Source organism: Lissotriton vulgaris, chromosome 1_1 (assembly GCF_964263255.1).
Source record: "Lissotriton vulgaris chromosome 1_1, aLisVul1.2, whole genome shotgun sequence".
NCBI lineage: Eukaryota > Metazoa > Chordata > Amphibia > Caudata > Salamandridae > Lissotriton > Lissotriton vulgaris.
The window spans coordinates 1,763,426,708-1,763,439,189 of NC_141685.1; the positions used below are offsets into that span (position 1 = coordinate 1,763,426,708).

Genomic DNA, 12,482 nt, shown 5'->3' on the forward strand with positions numbered 1-12,482 from the left:
AATGTGACAAGAGGATTTAGCTTATAAATGCTCCTCGTTTTTGCCAGATTAGGGGTGTAGTAGCCATTCATATATTGCTCACCACAAATTAAAATTGCTCCATCCTAATAGATTTTGTTACTAATTAAACTCAATGGAGATGATGCCACCAATTTAGGACAAACTTGTGACCATCATTTAACAAGGATATGTTCGCAGCTGCCTCTTTGGATTGCCCAACTGGACCGTTCAGACATAGTTTTCCTACCATCGATCTAGGGCCTCTCTAATGTGATTTTTCTGCTTTACGGTGTCCCTGAAACTCAAGAACAGTAGTTTGTACAGTACTCAGAACACATTTGACTTGCAAAGCACTAGAAATCCATTTTGCTAAAAAGACTTTAACCATAAAGATACTGTGGGATAGATTCTTTCACAGAAGTGTGAAGGGAGAGCAAAGGAGGCTTCTCAGGTCCGCACACAGCTCTCTTGGTGACTGTGTGATCGTTTCCACCTCTATAAAGCCAGAAGGCCAGTGTCAGGGGCACAGACTCTGCTCCGCATGGCAACTTACCAGGAAAAACATTCGCGGCTGCATGACCTTCCTGGACAGCTTCATCAACGTCCCCTCTTTCAGGAACACCTGCCAAAATCAAGAGAACATGGACAAAAGGGTTAGATGCAGCAAGCGTGGGAACAGCACTGACGGGCAGCCCTCACCGCAATCAACCTATGGATCTAACATGGTCTAACATAGGGGATTCACACAGCAGGTAGAGCAGTCGACATTGTATTGAACAAATTGTCCACTGAAGGCTTAGCGTGCTTCAGCACAACAACACGAGAAAGATTTCAGGTACCAATCACAGAGTCAGTTAGACTCAAGGTTAAGGTTTGAGAGGGAGAGTTAAAGACACACTTTCAGCGGTGGCCAACATGCAATGTTGACTCTGTACAACAGAGGTCAGACACTTGGGAAGGCCCAAACCTCCCAAAAGCCTTTCCAGCTCTGCATATGCGAATGCGCACGCAAAGAGTAGCAGTTGGCATCTTCCTCTAAAAGGGCCAGCCACTGCACCCTTGTTTGTAAATGCCACCGGCATCACCTGAAGATGGCAAAGGAAAATCCTCGAGGATGTGACCACGCGATGACCTCTAATTAGGTGAAGACAAAGGCTTGGTGTTGGTACTGTTGAGTATCTGCTGCAATCTTCAGCTACACTTTCTGACACGGAGGGTTTTGAGGAATGCACATCGTCTATACATCACTTATTGGAGGAACTCTACTATCTCTGCATAGTATGAGGTGTCTTCTCTGTCAAGTAGGATCTTTCCACTAACAGCAATGGTGCAGTGCCCACACCTATGCACAAGGGCAGAATCCTCCCTTCAGCCCCCTCCTCAAGGCAGGATCCTCACTGGAGGCCTTTAGGAACTCACTCTTCTGCACACAAAAGAAGCAGGAGCAAGTTTCTCACTTCCAAGTCACTCCTTCCTGAGCAGAAATGCTGCATGAAAGCTTTGTTCGTCAGCTCGCTGGGAGACCAACAGACTGTTGCAACCTCCATGGCGCTGTGGACAGGTGCCAAGCGTAAGAGATCACCCCTGAATCCGAAGGTACGGGCACACAGTATTATGCCTATTATATCTAGACTGTTCATGCTTCTGAGCAGCACCATATGTGCGACCAAGAGTTAGTATTTGCCTAGAAAGTGCTATTTCTCCTAGTGTTGTAACAGAAAGAACAAAAAATAAAAACATAATAAATCCCACATATTTACTCACTACTGAAATCACAAGTTATGTAGAGTGAAAAGCGTAAATGAGGCTGAACGCAAATAAAATATGTGATGAAAAGTAGTGAAATTAACACTTCCTCCATAGCAGGGGACTGTGGGTCCACAGCAAGTGTTACTGATGCCATCAGTGAAGTGGTAATTCCCCGCTTATGACCATGGGCACATATGTGCTGCTGATTGGAGCTCTCTGGTCACCTCTCCTGGTGGTGTCTGTATAATGTTGCCTTGCCCAGAACAGTCGTGCCAGGACTTTGTTGTCTCAGCTGCTAAGGACTTACCCGTCCCGGCTGCACAATTTCGTGGTGTCCATTCAGACTGTACTGGATCTGCATGAGCTTCTGGAAGTTATCCTAGGGCAAGAAAGAACATGAGTAAAAAGCCAGCCTGGTTAGTTATTTACAGTAACTTCACAGTTAATCTGGTGTGTGCAATAGCCCAGTTCATGCAGAGGGTCGCAACTTGCCGCACATCAGATGTGAAAGTTTTGCCTGAGAGGTCTTTCATTGCTTTCTGGCACAGGAAGTTTGATCATTCTCATTATAATATCTGGACAACAAGCACCAGAATTAAACAAAACACAGGACTGGATGAACTACTGATACAGACATGGAATAATTGCAGACCCCTGGTTTATGACACAGTTCCTGTACTCACTCCTTGCTTCATGATGTCGTTGGCGTGGTTGGCGACTTCGATGACGACAGCAAGTGCAGCTAAAAGATAAACAAAGGGCAGGTCAGAGGCAGTGAGAAAAGTATCACCTGTATTGAACACCTTCTTGGTATGTGGACAATATAATGTTTTTTTTACAAATGAATCACTACATGTGTCTGTCGTTTATCATTTCAAATCCCTTTAGTTTGGTTCATTCCAAAATCGTGACATGAAATGACTTAGTTTGATTCCCCTTGTCTCTTACTGGACATACAATTTAATTTGAAACTTTTGTTATTTTTGTTACAGTTATTCCCTGGTCAGCCATTCACCTCACTATATTTTTTAGAACCAAGCTCACAAGGGGTTAATGGATGGCCCTTAAGCTTTAAGCCGATGAAAAGTAATCACCTGCCTATGCACAGCAAACAATGTACCAGAGATATCGTGGCAGCAAAAAAATCAGGCTCATATGAAATAAAGGGGAGGGCAACTTTATCAGATCTTCCAAGTACACATTTACCTTGGGTGTCCCTGTAGTCAGAAGAGTCTTCCAAAATGTTCTTCAAATAGTCTGCAAGAAAACAAAATGACACACGATCAAAGGTAGCACAACAGGTGGTCTTCAGTTTTTTTCCTTGAAATGGTTGAGTATTTCTCATTGATTTAAAATGTCTTTAACGTGGCATTGTGATAAAGTAAATTGCTTAATTACCTGTATAGAATATTTAAAAAACCAAGCGCCGGTTACTCTGTCACGTGTTTTTTTGATTTTCAATTGTGATCCTCTATCTAGACAGCTATATTCTTGGGAACCTGTGGTTCCAGAAGGCCAAGCTGGTTCAAAGTCACACAATGCCATCAATGCTAAGCCTAAACACTATGTCAAGGATCGCATTCTGTTCCACGCTTCCTTCAAACTGTCCAGCTGAGTAGTGTGTGGTCTGATGAATTTGATGTTCAGGTGGGTACTCTTCAGTGGGCATCTCATTAAGGTCCTGTGAACTCTGGATCCTAATTTGAGATTAATAAAACAAACAAAAAAACTGGGGAATTGCAGCATGTGGCTCGCTATCGCAGGCTGTTTTTGCATTGCTGTTTGAAAATTGTGTCCAATTTTTAGGAATTTTTAAGTGATGATGTATGTGTGTCGGTTCGGACATCTTATTTTGATATGCAGAATAATTCCTAATTTTTCTTATCCACATGTTAAAGCTCCCCTTTTTGTGTACTGTAGTATACCAATTGAATTGAAGGCAATATTAAAAATTAGTGCAGTACAACAACCCTGTGCAGAGGGGAGACTTGGCTTCCTCTGACCTCGCCATGTGGCTCAGGCTCCCCGAGAGTGCCGCTAACGGAAGGGACTTCAGGAACAAGTAAAGGTTCATCTGCTTCCATGACATCTAAGAATGTGGTAGACCCCAAAAGACTGGGCTATGCAAAGGCTTGTTACCTGGTTTCAGGGGTGGGGAGGGGGAGGGCAGGCACAGACACTACAGTCGAGTCGAGATGTGGCAGTCCAATTTGTCTCAGGTCTGTGTATATTTCACCATGCATGGATGCTCCTGGGGTCTCCTCCGGATCCGTTGCTCAATTAATTCTATTCAAGTTATTCAGAGGGCTTAGGCCCAGGTGCACATGTTTCAGGCTTCATTGTCACGGCCCACTGTGTCATCCTCCTGCAGAAGCCCCTCTTCTTCTGGTGGTTCCTTCATTTAAGCAGATACGTCTATGAGTGAGAGCCTGCTCTGTTGTAACCACACATCACTGGACTCACCACACAGATTGCGCTGTCAGATTACTAGTCGTATACCTTTTGTAAGGCTCTTCAGGCCCATTTGTTTTGCTAGATTAGCAGTCGGCTATCTCAGCCTTCCTTTGAATCATTGCCCCAAGATGCCTTTCGGCGAGTATGCTCACAAACTATGAACTCGCTCACAAAGCGCTTGTTTTCCCTTGTTGAGAAGTACTGCGCCGAATCACTTAATAGTGCCCTTGTTGTTTTACAACACAAAGTCCCAAAAACTGAAAATGGCCACACAGCCCCGAGAGAAACTCATGTTTGTATCACAGTCAAAGCACAAACACAGGATCACAATGGTTACAGATCGTGCAGATCAGTGACTCGCCTCCCCCTTTACATCAGTCATCCTTCTTGCTGTTTACATGTCCCGCTAACTTTCTCAATACATTAATGCGATATGTAGGGTTCCCATATTATCGCTTATTACAAAGCCGCAGCTTTCCCACAACTCAGCTTACTTTTTACAATTCATTTTCACTGTTTGCCAAACTGGTTCACCTGAACCAAACCAAGACTACCACTCCCAAAGTATACTAAATAGGTAAATATAAGCCATGGTAACACTAGTAATGCCAAACGTTACCTACTGGCTCCATCTCATCTACAACACCTTTATCCAGTCCTAGTTTTCTTTGTCAGTAGTACTGTGCATGCTGGGACTTGTAGGGATACACCTATAATGTAATAAGTACAAGTCTCGATCACGCCATGGACTAGTGGATAAAAAGACAGGACTGGCTGAAGGTGCTCTTGAAGGGGAGAACCTTCTGGAAGATGTAATGGGGGACAACTTATGTGGCCATGCCCTTCAATTAAAGGTCCTTTCAAAGTAGTAATGTGGTGAATGAAGCCGCAGGGTCACCATGCTATAGAACCTGGCAAATCAGGACTATCTATCTATCTATCTATACACACACACACATATGTGTTTCATGGAAGCCAAGATGTTTTCAGAAATTCCAATAAACAATATTTTGCAGACCGCTCCATGAGTGCAGGTATTTCTTGCAATATGTGTGCGATTTGGTGGAGTTGTTGTTTTACTAAGTAAACACTAACGTTTTCCAATCGATATGTCATATCAATGTATGACATGCAACAAAAAAGTGAATGCCCCTGTGGGCAATATCGAATAGTCTAGTTGCCCTTATCAGTTCCATAAAGTTACATGTGAAAAAAGTGCAAAACACCAAATATAAAAAAAGATAAAGTAAAAACATTGCTGCAGTTTGTGTCAGCCCTCTCTCTGAAACATAATATGTTCATTAAAATGTCAGCAATCCTGGTCAATTGTAAATCCTTCTATAAAAACATAGTTCTAGTATGCAACATAGAACAATTTAACTTGGACTCTCAAAGGGAAGTGTATAGGTCCTCACTAGTATTCAGCCCATGGGAAGTCTTGGTATCCACATTTAAAATAACCTTGTGTCCATCCTCTCAATATTAGTTCTCGGTTCCCCCCACACCTTAATTTAGATACTGTATCTATTGCAAAGTATCTAAGGTGACTAAGATTGTTGTTATGGTGTTCCTTGAAGTGTGTGTGTGTGTGTGTGTGTGTGTGTGTGTGTGTGTGTGGGTGTGTGTGTGTGTGTATGTATATATATATATATATATATATATATATATATATATTACCTACTGGCGGTCGCCAGTAGGTAGTTATAGTTAGGATTTTTTTCAATGTTAAATCTCAAAATTCTATTTGGAATAACTTTGGCACCGGTTGACGAATCTGCCTGAAAATTTCCTGAAAATGGCCTCGTCGAGCTCCGGTCCTTCCCTGAAAGTTTGGGGGGGATACGTCAAGCGGGGGCCGAGATAAAAGGGGGGTCCCAAAACGCATTTTCCCCATGTTAATTTCCATAGGGCGGTCAATTTCACTTTTAGCCCGAACGGCTGAATGGATTTACACCAAACTTGGCAAAATTGTAGGGACTTGTAGCCCGATGTGCCTTTGCTATGTCTCAAGATATGTGCTGCAGTGGATTTTGAGTAATTTAGGTTCAAAAAAATATATATATCTATAGGCGCTCTCCGGTGCGCGCACCGGAGTGCGCTCCAGGCGCGACACGCGACTTGCGCGCAGAAAGCTGATTGGCTCTTGGGTGTCTGTAAACATTCTAAACAGTCTGGAGCGGCCGCCATCTTGTGTCTCGGTAAAATCGAGACACAAGGGGTTTGAAAAAAAAAGGGGCAAATGACCATAAGGGGGAAGAGTAGACCCCCTCTGACCCCCTAGGTTTGATGTAGGGACTAAAATAGGGTCCTGCAGGGCATTAAAATTTTTTTTTCGTTTTGCGCGGGGGAAGCGCATGGTACGCGCACCGGCGAAGCACGGGGAAAATCCAGGACCATATTTATGAAGGCCTTGCGCTGTTAGTTTTGCGCCTCCTGTGCGTCAATTTTTGTGACGCACCAGCGGTGTAAAAAAATGCGCATTGTTATGCAATATTTAAAAAGTGACGCATCTATCTAGATGCGTCACTTTTTAAATATAGTGCAACGAGGCACATTTTATTACACTGCTGGTGTTATGCGTCACTTTTCTGTGCGCACTCCTTATGACATTCCAGATGTGTCATATTTAATGTATGACGAATCATGTTGCAAGGAGTTACAGATACGTCAGTATTTCTGACATATCTGTAAACATAAAAGTGATGCGAGGCAGGTGCAAGATTTTGACGCAACAGCATCCTAAAAGTGACGCAGAGAAATCTCATAGATTTCAGTACGTCGTTATTACCAAGCTTTTTGCGAGGGATTGCCCCCTCTGCATACATTATACCTGATGCAGATACAATGTGGCGCAGAGTTTTAAAAAGTGACCCATGTACCTAGATGCGTCACTTTTTAAAAAATAGTGTCAGGTATAATGCATGCAGAGGGGGTGTTCCTTGCAAAAAGCTTGGTAATAATGACGCAGTGCGTCACTTTTAGGATGCTGTTGCGCCAAAATCTTGCGCCTGCTTCACAGCAAACCTTTCACATGGTGCTTTTTCCATGTGAAAGGACACATTACTGGAGTTGCGTCACTTTTGTGACGCACTCCTGCAATGCGTTACTTTTGTGTTTACAGATATGTCAGAAATACTGACATATCTGTAACTCCTTGCGAATTGATTAGTCATATATTAAATATGACATATCTGGAATGTCATAAGGAGTGCGTCCAGAAAAGTGACGCATCGCTGTTTTCACGTAGCGATGCGTCACTTTTCAGAAATGAGGCCTCCAGTTTATTCACTGTGTCATAACTTTCTTTTCTAACACTCACCTTCTTTCATTCCTCCTACTTCACTTCCTTTCACCTCTCATACCTTTCTGTTCTTTCTTACTCATTCTCCTTTCAATTATCAATGCACTATATTTCACTTACTCTTCATTTTTTAAGAATATAGCTCTTTGATGAGAATTGGAGGTAGTTCTGAAAAGAACTTTTGGTTTTCTTCTTTTAACTGAACAGGAACAAAAACAGGGAATAGAAACTGCTCAACAGGAGCAAAAAGAAAAGAAAAAAATTAGGGGTGGGAAGGGCAGCGATGGTTCTCCAATGCCCGAACCATGAGCAGGACACTTTGCTCCCCATAGGTGAGGAGTTGATTGCAGTATCTGCATCTGACGACCCCATGGTTAAATGCAGGTTGAATGTTTGCTACCTGCTCCTGTGATTGTTCTCTTCCAGAAGAAGTTGTTCCTCCTGTTGATGTAGAGGCCCCATCTCTGGGAACCTCTTGTGCCAGAGCCCTGACACTTTCCCGGGCAAAATTCTGGGGGTGCCTCCTCTCCACATGGCGAATCATGGTGAAGTTGCCAAAAGAGTATTTTTTTGGGGGGTTACCCCGTGACAGGACCTGTTTGCAGATCCTGCACTCTACTTTTGGTGCATTCACCTTCTTCTGGTCTGCTGGAAACTTAAAAAATTTCCAGATGAAATGTTCTTTGACCTTCGGCTGAGGAGGCTCTTCATCAATGAAATCATTGGAGTCATCTTCACTGCTGGATGGTCTGGCAGCCATGATTAATCCAGGAATATGGAGCAGCAAAAAAGGCAGGTCTTTCAGTCACAAAAGTGAAAGAAGAAGTGAAGGAAATGGGTGGGGATTTCATTCATTGTAAAAAAAAACTGTTAGCAACCAATGAAAAGTGTTATTTTAGGGTCACATGACCCGACGCGTTTACGCTGCGCGCTCCGGAGCACTTCCGGTGCGTTTACGCAGCGCGATCGTAGGCGCTTCCGGGGCGCAAACGTGGCGCGATCGTAGGCGCTTTTGCGTGCGTTTATGCGCCGCGAACGTAGGCGCTTCCGAGGGCACTTACGTTGCGCGCCGAAGTGACGTCATCAATCTTTTATAGAAATGCATAATCATTTTCCTTATTAAAAAAAACTAATTTTATTTGTATGGTACGAAATGTTTTGCATTATTATTAACTTTTCATTCATATTTTTTTTCACGAACGACAGTTGCGCTCTGGGTGCGCTTTCAGATGAGCTCTCGGAAAAGCTTACCGGAGAGCTTAGCTGAAAGCTTCCCGGAGCGCGCACCCAGAGCGCAAAAGAAAAAAATTATATAAAAAAAATGAATACTTAAAAAAAAACAGCAAATTGTAAAAAAAAAAAAAGGTTAGAAACTCGATATACAAAGGAATTAGCATTTAAAAAACCTATGAAATTCACTGAAAAAACCATAGGTTTCACACCAGTTATAGTTAGGAATTAGCATTTAAAAAACCTATTAAATTCACTGAAAAAACCATAGGTTTCACACCAGTTATAGTTAGCTGGAAATTTTACTGATATAAAACCATTGAAATTCCCACGTTATAGTTAGATGGACTCACTATAACTTGCGCGTGCAATGCACTGCTGATGATGTCTTATTAAGCCAGTTAACCAATCAATTTTTAAAAACCATCCATTTAGACACTTATTTAAACATTTATTCTTCCATCAACTTTTACATATACATATATAAAATATATTTATTTTTCAGAAAGACACATTCACTGGATGGTGTCATCAGTGATGTCATGAGTGATGTCACTGACCATGTCATGAGTGATGTAATATGTGATGTCATCAGCAGTGCATTGCACGCGCAAGTTATAGTGAGTCCATCTAACTATAACGTGGGAATTTCAATGGTTTTATATCAGTAAAATTTCCAGCTAACTATAACTGGTGTGAAACCTATGGTTTTTTCAGTGAATTTAATAGGTTTTTTAAATGCTAATTCCTAACTATAACTGGTGTGAAACCTATGGTTTTTTCAGTGAATATATATATATATATATATATGTATATATATATATATATATATATATATCCAAAAAAGCAAATGCCCTTGTGCTTACAGAGGGCTCACAATGCCGACCTCACCATCCGGTTCTGCGCGCCCCATTTGCCGCTTGCCTTTCAAGTCTCATGAAGCATTTCACCATGCCCGACGCGTATTTTATACCGAAGAGTTTAATTAAAAGGAGCATCAAATAGGTTGAATCCCCATTGATAAGTATGAATCCGTCTAGAATCTGCATGTGTGTTGTTTAAAAAAGTTATACTACGTGTTTAATTAGTGGCGATAGCATTTGGGTTGGGCTAATACTGTTTATATTTGATTTTACGCACTTTAGTATGACAGACAGAGCAAGGGAATGTTTATGATTGAGAGATGTGTGTTTTCTTTAATTCTAGCACTAAGTGCATTTTATGCAGGATTCTTTTTTATAAACATGAAATAGTTTGTTTAAAAATGTAAATTGATCATCAAAGTTTTCTTGACTTGCTATAAACATACATATGTATTTTAGAATTTTCAAGTGAATCTGCCTACCCGCCAAAAGGTCTCTTCTCATGCATGATGCATTTTTATTGGCTTTTTATTCCGCGGTATTTGCAATCAAGGAAATGCAGTTTAGTATGCCCGGCCTCAAAAGAGCTAGCATGCAAAGTGGAGGGGCATGCAAAGTGGAGTTGCCTAAAAAGGTGCCGCATGACAGGGCCCACTCGGTAGCTATGGTTCCTGCAGACTGTGGCAGCCATTTAACATGCTCAATAGTTCTGCTCATGGGTCCTGCAGTGGTTTTACTGCCTTGTGATACTGGGTTTGCTTTCCTATATCTTGGTGAAATGCTAGGGTGCATTGTGAGGACTCTTTCAGACGTAAGTAGGTCCAGTAGACGAGTAAATATGCGTGTAAGGCATAGCATTAAATGGCGGCGGTTCAATCCGTTTCCTTTTTCTAGCCCATTATTAGCTTCAATGAGCTTCATAAAGAAAAACTCCTAACCAAAATAATTATTTTAAAATATGTTGTAAATGCGATTAAATAACTTCAGTACTGTCGAAATAATCAATGCCATCCTTTCAAGCCTGTTTTTTTTTATTCAAGAAATGAAACTTTTTTAGGCACTGCTACTTTTGAAGCAACTTTCGTACATCAGTCTGCGTCAAGAGATTGTTTAATCAACAAAATGAATATATACAGCAGCGACGTCAGATATGATAAGTAAAGTGTTAATGTAACATAATATATTTAATATTACATGACCAAAATTCGATCAAAAGTGATCTCAAATAAATACAACCATGAAAATTCTGAATTTTCACCGCTAGATGGCACGGTTGAGTTATAAATCAGAAAAGCGCGGTAGGGTCCTTCTTCCATGTGGGCCTGTGATAGTTGAGCAGACAAGAAATGCCACACCACATGAAACCCCCGGGTTAGAGTGTAATGGCTCATGTTTCCTGCAGGCTTTCATCGGCCTTTAGACGGAGTGAAGCTGCAGCAACGCTATGAAGACAGGGTAATCCAGACTAGGGCGATGGCCATAGTAAAAACAATTTAAAATCAAATTCACTGCACACTCGTGTGCCTAAAGTAGAGTTATAGTTGACCTACTTTACTTTACTTCAGGCAAAGTTAGATAGCTAAGGGCCTTACAATGCGACCGCTGTAGCCACGGTGGCGGTGCGGAAACCGCAGGTCCAACTGCCCCATTACGACTTGGGCGTTCGGACCGCATTGGCACCACAGCAACCTCCAGGGATCAGAGATCCCTGGCAGTGTTGCGGCAGTCTTGAGGCCACAATATGCTTTTCGGGCCGCTGCGGCCCCGCCAAGCATATTACGAGTTTCCTCTCCACCACGGTTTTTATGGCAGTGAGCCCACCATGAAAAGTGTGGCAGGGAGGAAAGAAAGGGGGCCCTAGAGGGCCCCAGATTGCCTCTGCATCAGGGGGTGCATGCAGGGGGAACCTGCAACGGCGTTCCCACTGCAATGCCTGTGAGGCTCTCCTTGGAGCCTTTAAATAGGCACCGCCATGGGCCAGCCGCTGCAAGTCTGCCCAACCTGGATTCCACTCTCAATCCGGTGGGTGGTCTAATTATGGCTTTGGTGGTGCAGTCCCTTGCTCATTGTGAAGGGTATACTCAGATGTGAGTCCCTTGCTCATTGCACCATCAGGATTCAAGCAAGCCGGGCCGAAGACGGCTGAAATGCCAGAAACCGGTCCCCGGTAGCTTGTTTCCTTCCCAGTGTAAGAATTGGCTTTTGTAGTTTGGTTTGCCCTGTTCCCATCATGCACTGGGACAGGAACAGACTAATTTGCATACAGCCAGGTTCTGAAACTGGGATGGTGCAGTGAGCTAAAAAACGGTGTTGGATCTAGCCCTGATCTCTTGACTGGGTGAGAGTATTCTGTTTAATTCAGAGACTCTGTCCCTCACCACCCCTTGTTGTAAATATTTTTGTCCACCCTAAGCGTGGAAGGGTATACTCAGATGTGAGTCCCTTGCTCATTGCACCATCAGGATTCAAGCAAGCCGGGCCGAAGACGGCTGAAATGCCAGAAACCGGTCCCCGGTAGCTTGTTTCCTTCCCAGTGTAAGAATTGGCTTTTGTAGTTTGGTTTGCCCTGTTCCCATCATGCACTGGGACAGGAACAGACTAATTTGCATACAGCCAGGTTCTGAAACTGGGATGGTGCAGTGAGCTAAAAAACGGTGTTGGATCTAGCCCTGATCTCTTGACTGGGTGAGAGTATTCTGTTTAATTCAGAGACTCTGTCCCTCACCACCCCTTGTTGTAAATATTTTTGTCCACCCTAAGCGTGGAAGGGTATACTCAGATGTGAGTCCCTTGCTCATTGCACCATCAGGATTCAAGCAAGCCGGGCCGAAGACGGCTGAAATGCCAGAAACCGGTCCCCGGTAGCTTGTTTCCTTCCCAGTGTA

The 12,482-nt window shown here is 42.9% G+C and overlaps 1 protein-coding gene across 3 annotated transcripts in view; it reads right to left on the reverse strand.

Moving 5' to 3' along the window:
- Positions 1-12,482, reverse strand: part of FGD6 (FYVE, RhoGEF and PH domain containing 6) — a 217,270-nt gene that overhangs the window by 26,283 nt on the left and 178,505 nt on the right. For all 3 annotated transcript variants that reach the window (XM_086919063.1, XM_086919064.1, XM_086919065.1), the window contains exons 9-12: positions 2,956-3,006; positions 2,433-2,491; positions 2,057-2,128; positions 554-622 (exon numbers count right to left, since the gene is read on the reverse strand). In XM_086919063.1, the coding sequence (XP_086775189.1) occupies positions 554-622; positions 2,057-2,128; positions 2,433-2,491; positions 2,956-3,006 (251 nt within the window). The remainder of the gene's footprint in view (positions 1-553; positions 623-2,056; positions 2,129-2,432; positions 2,492-2,955; positions 3,007-12,482) is intronic.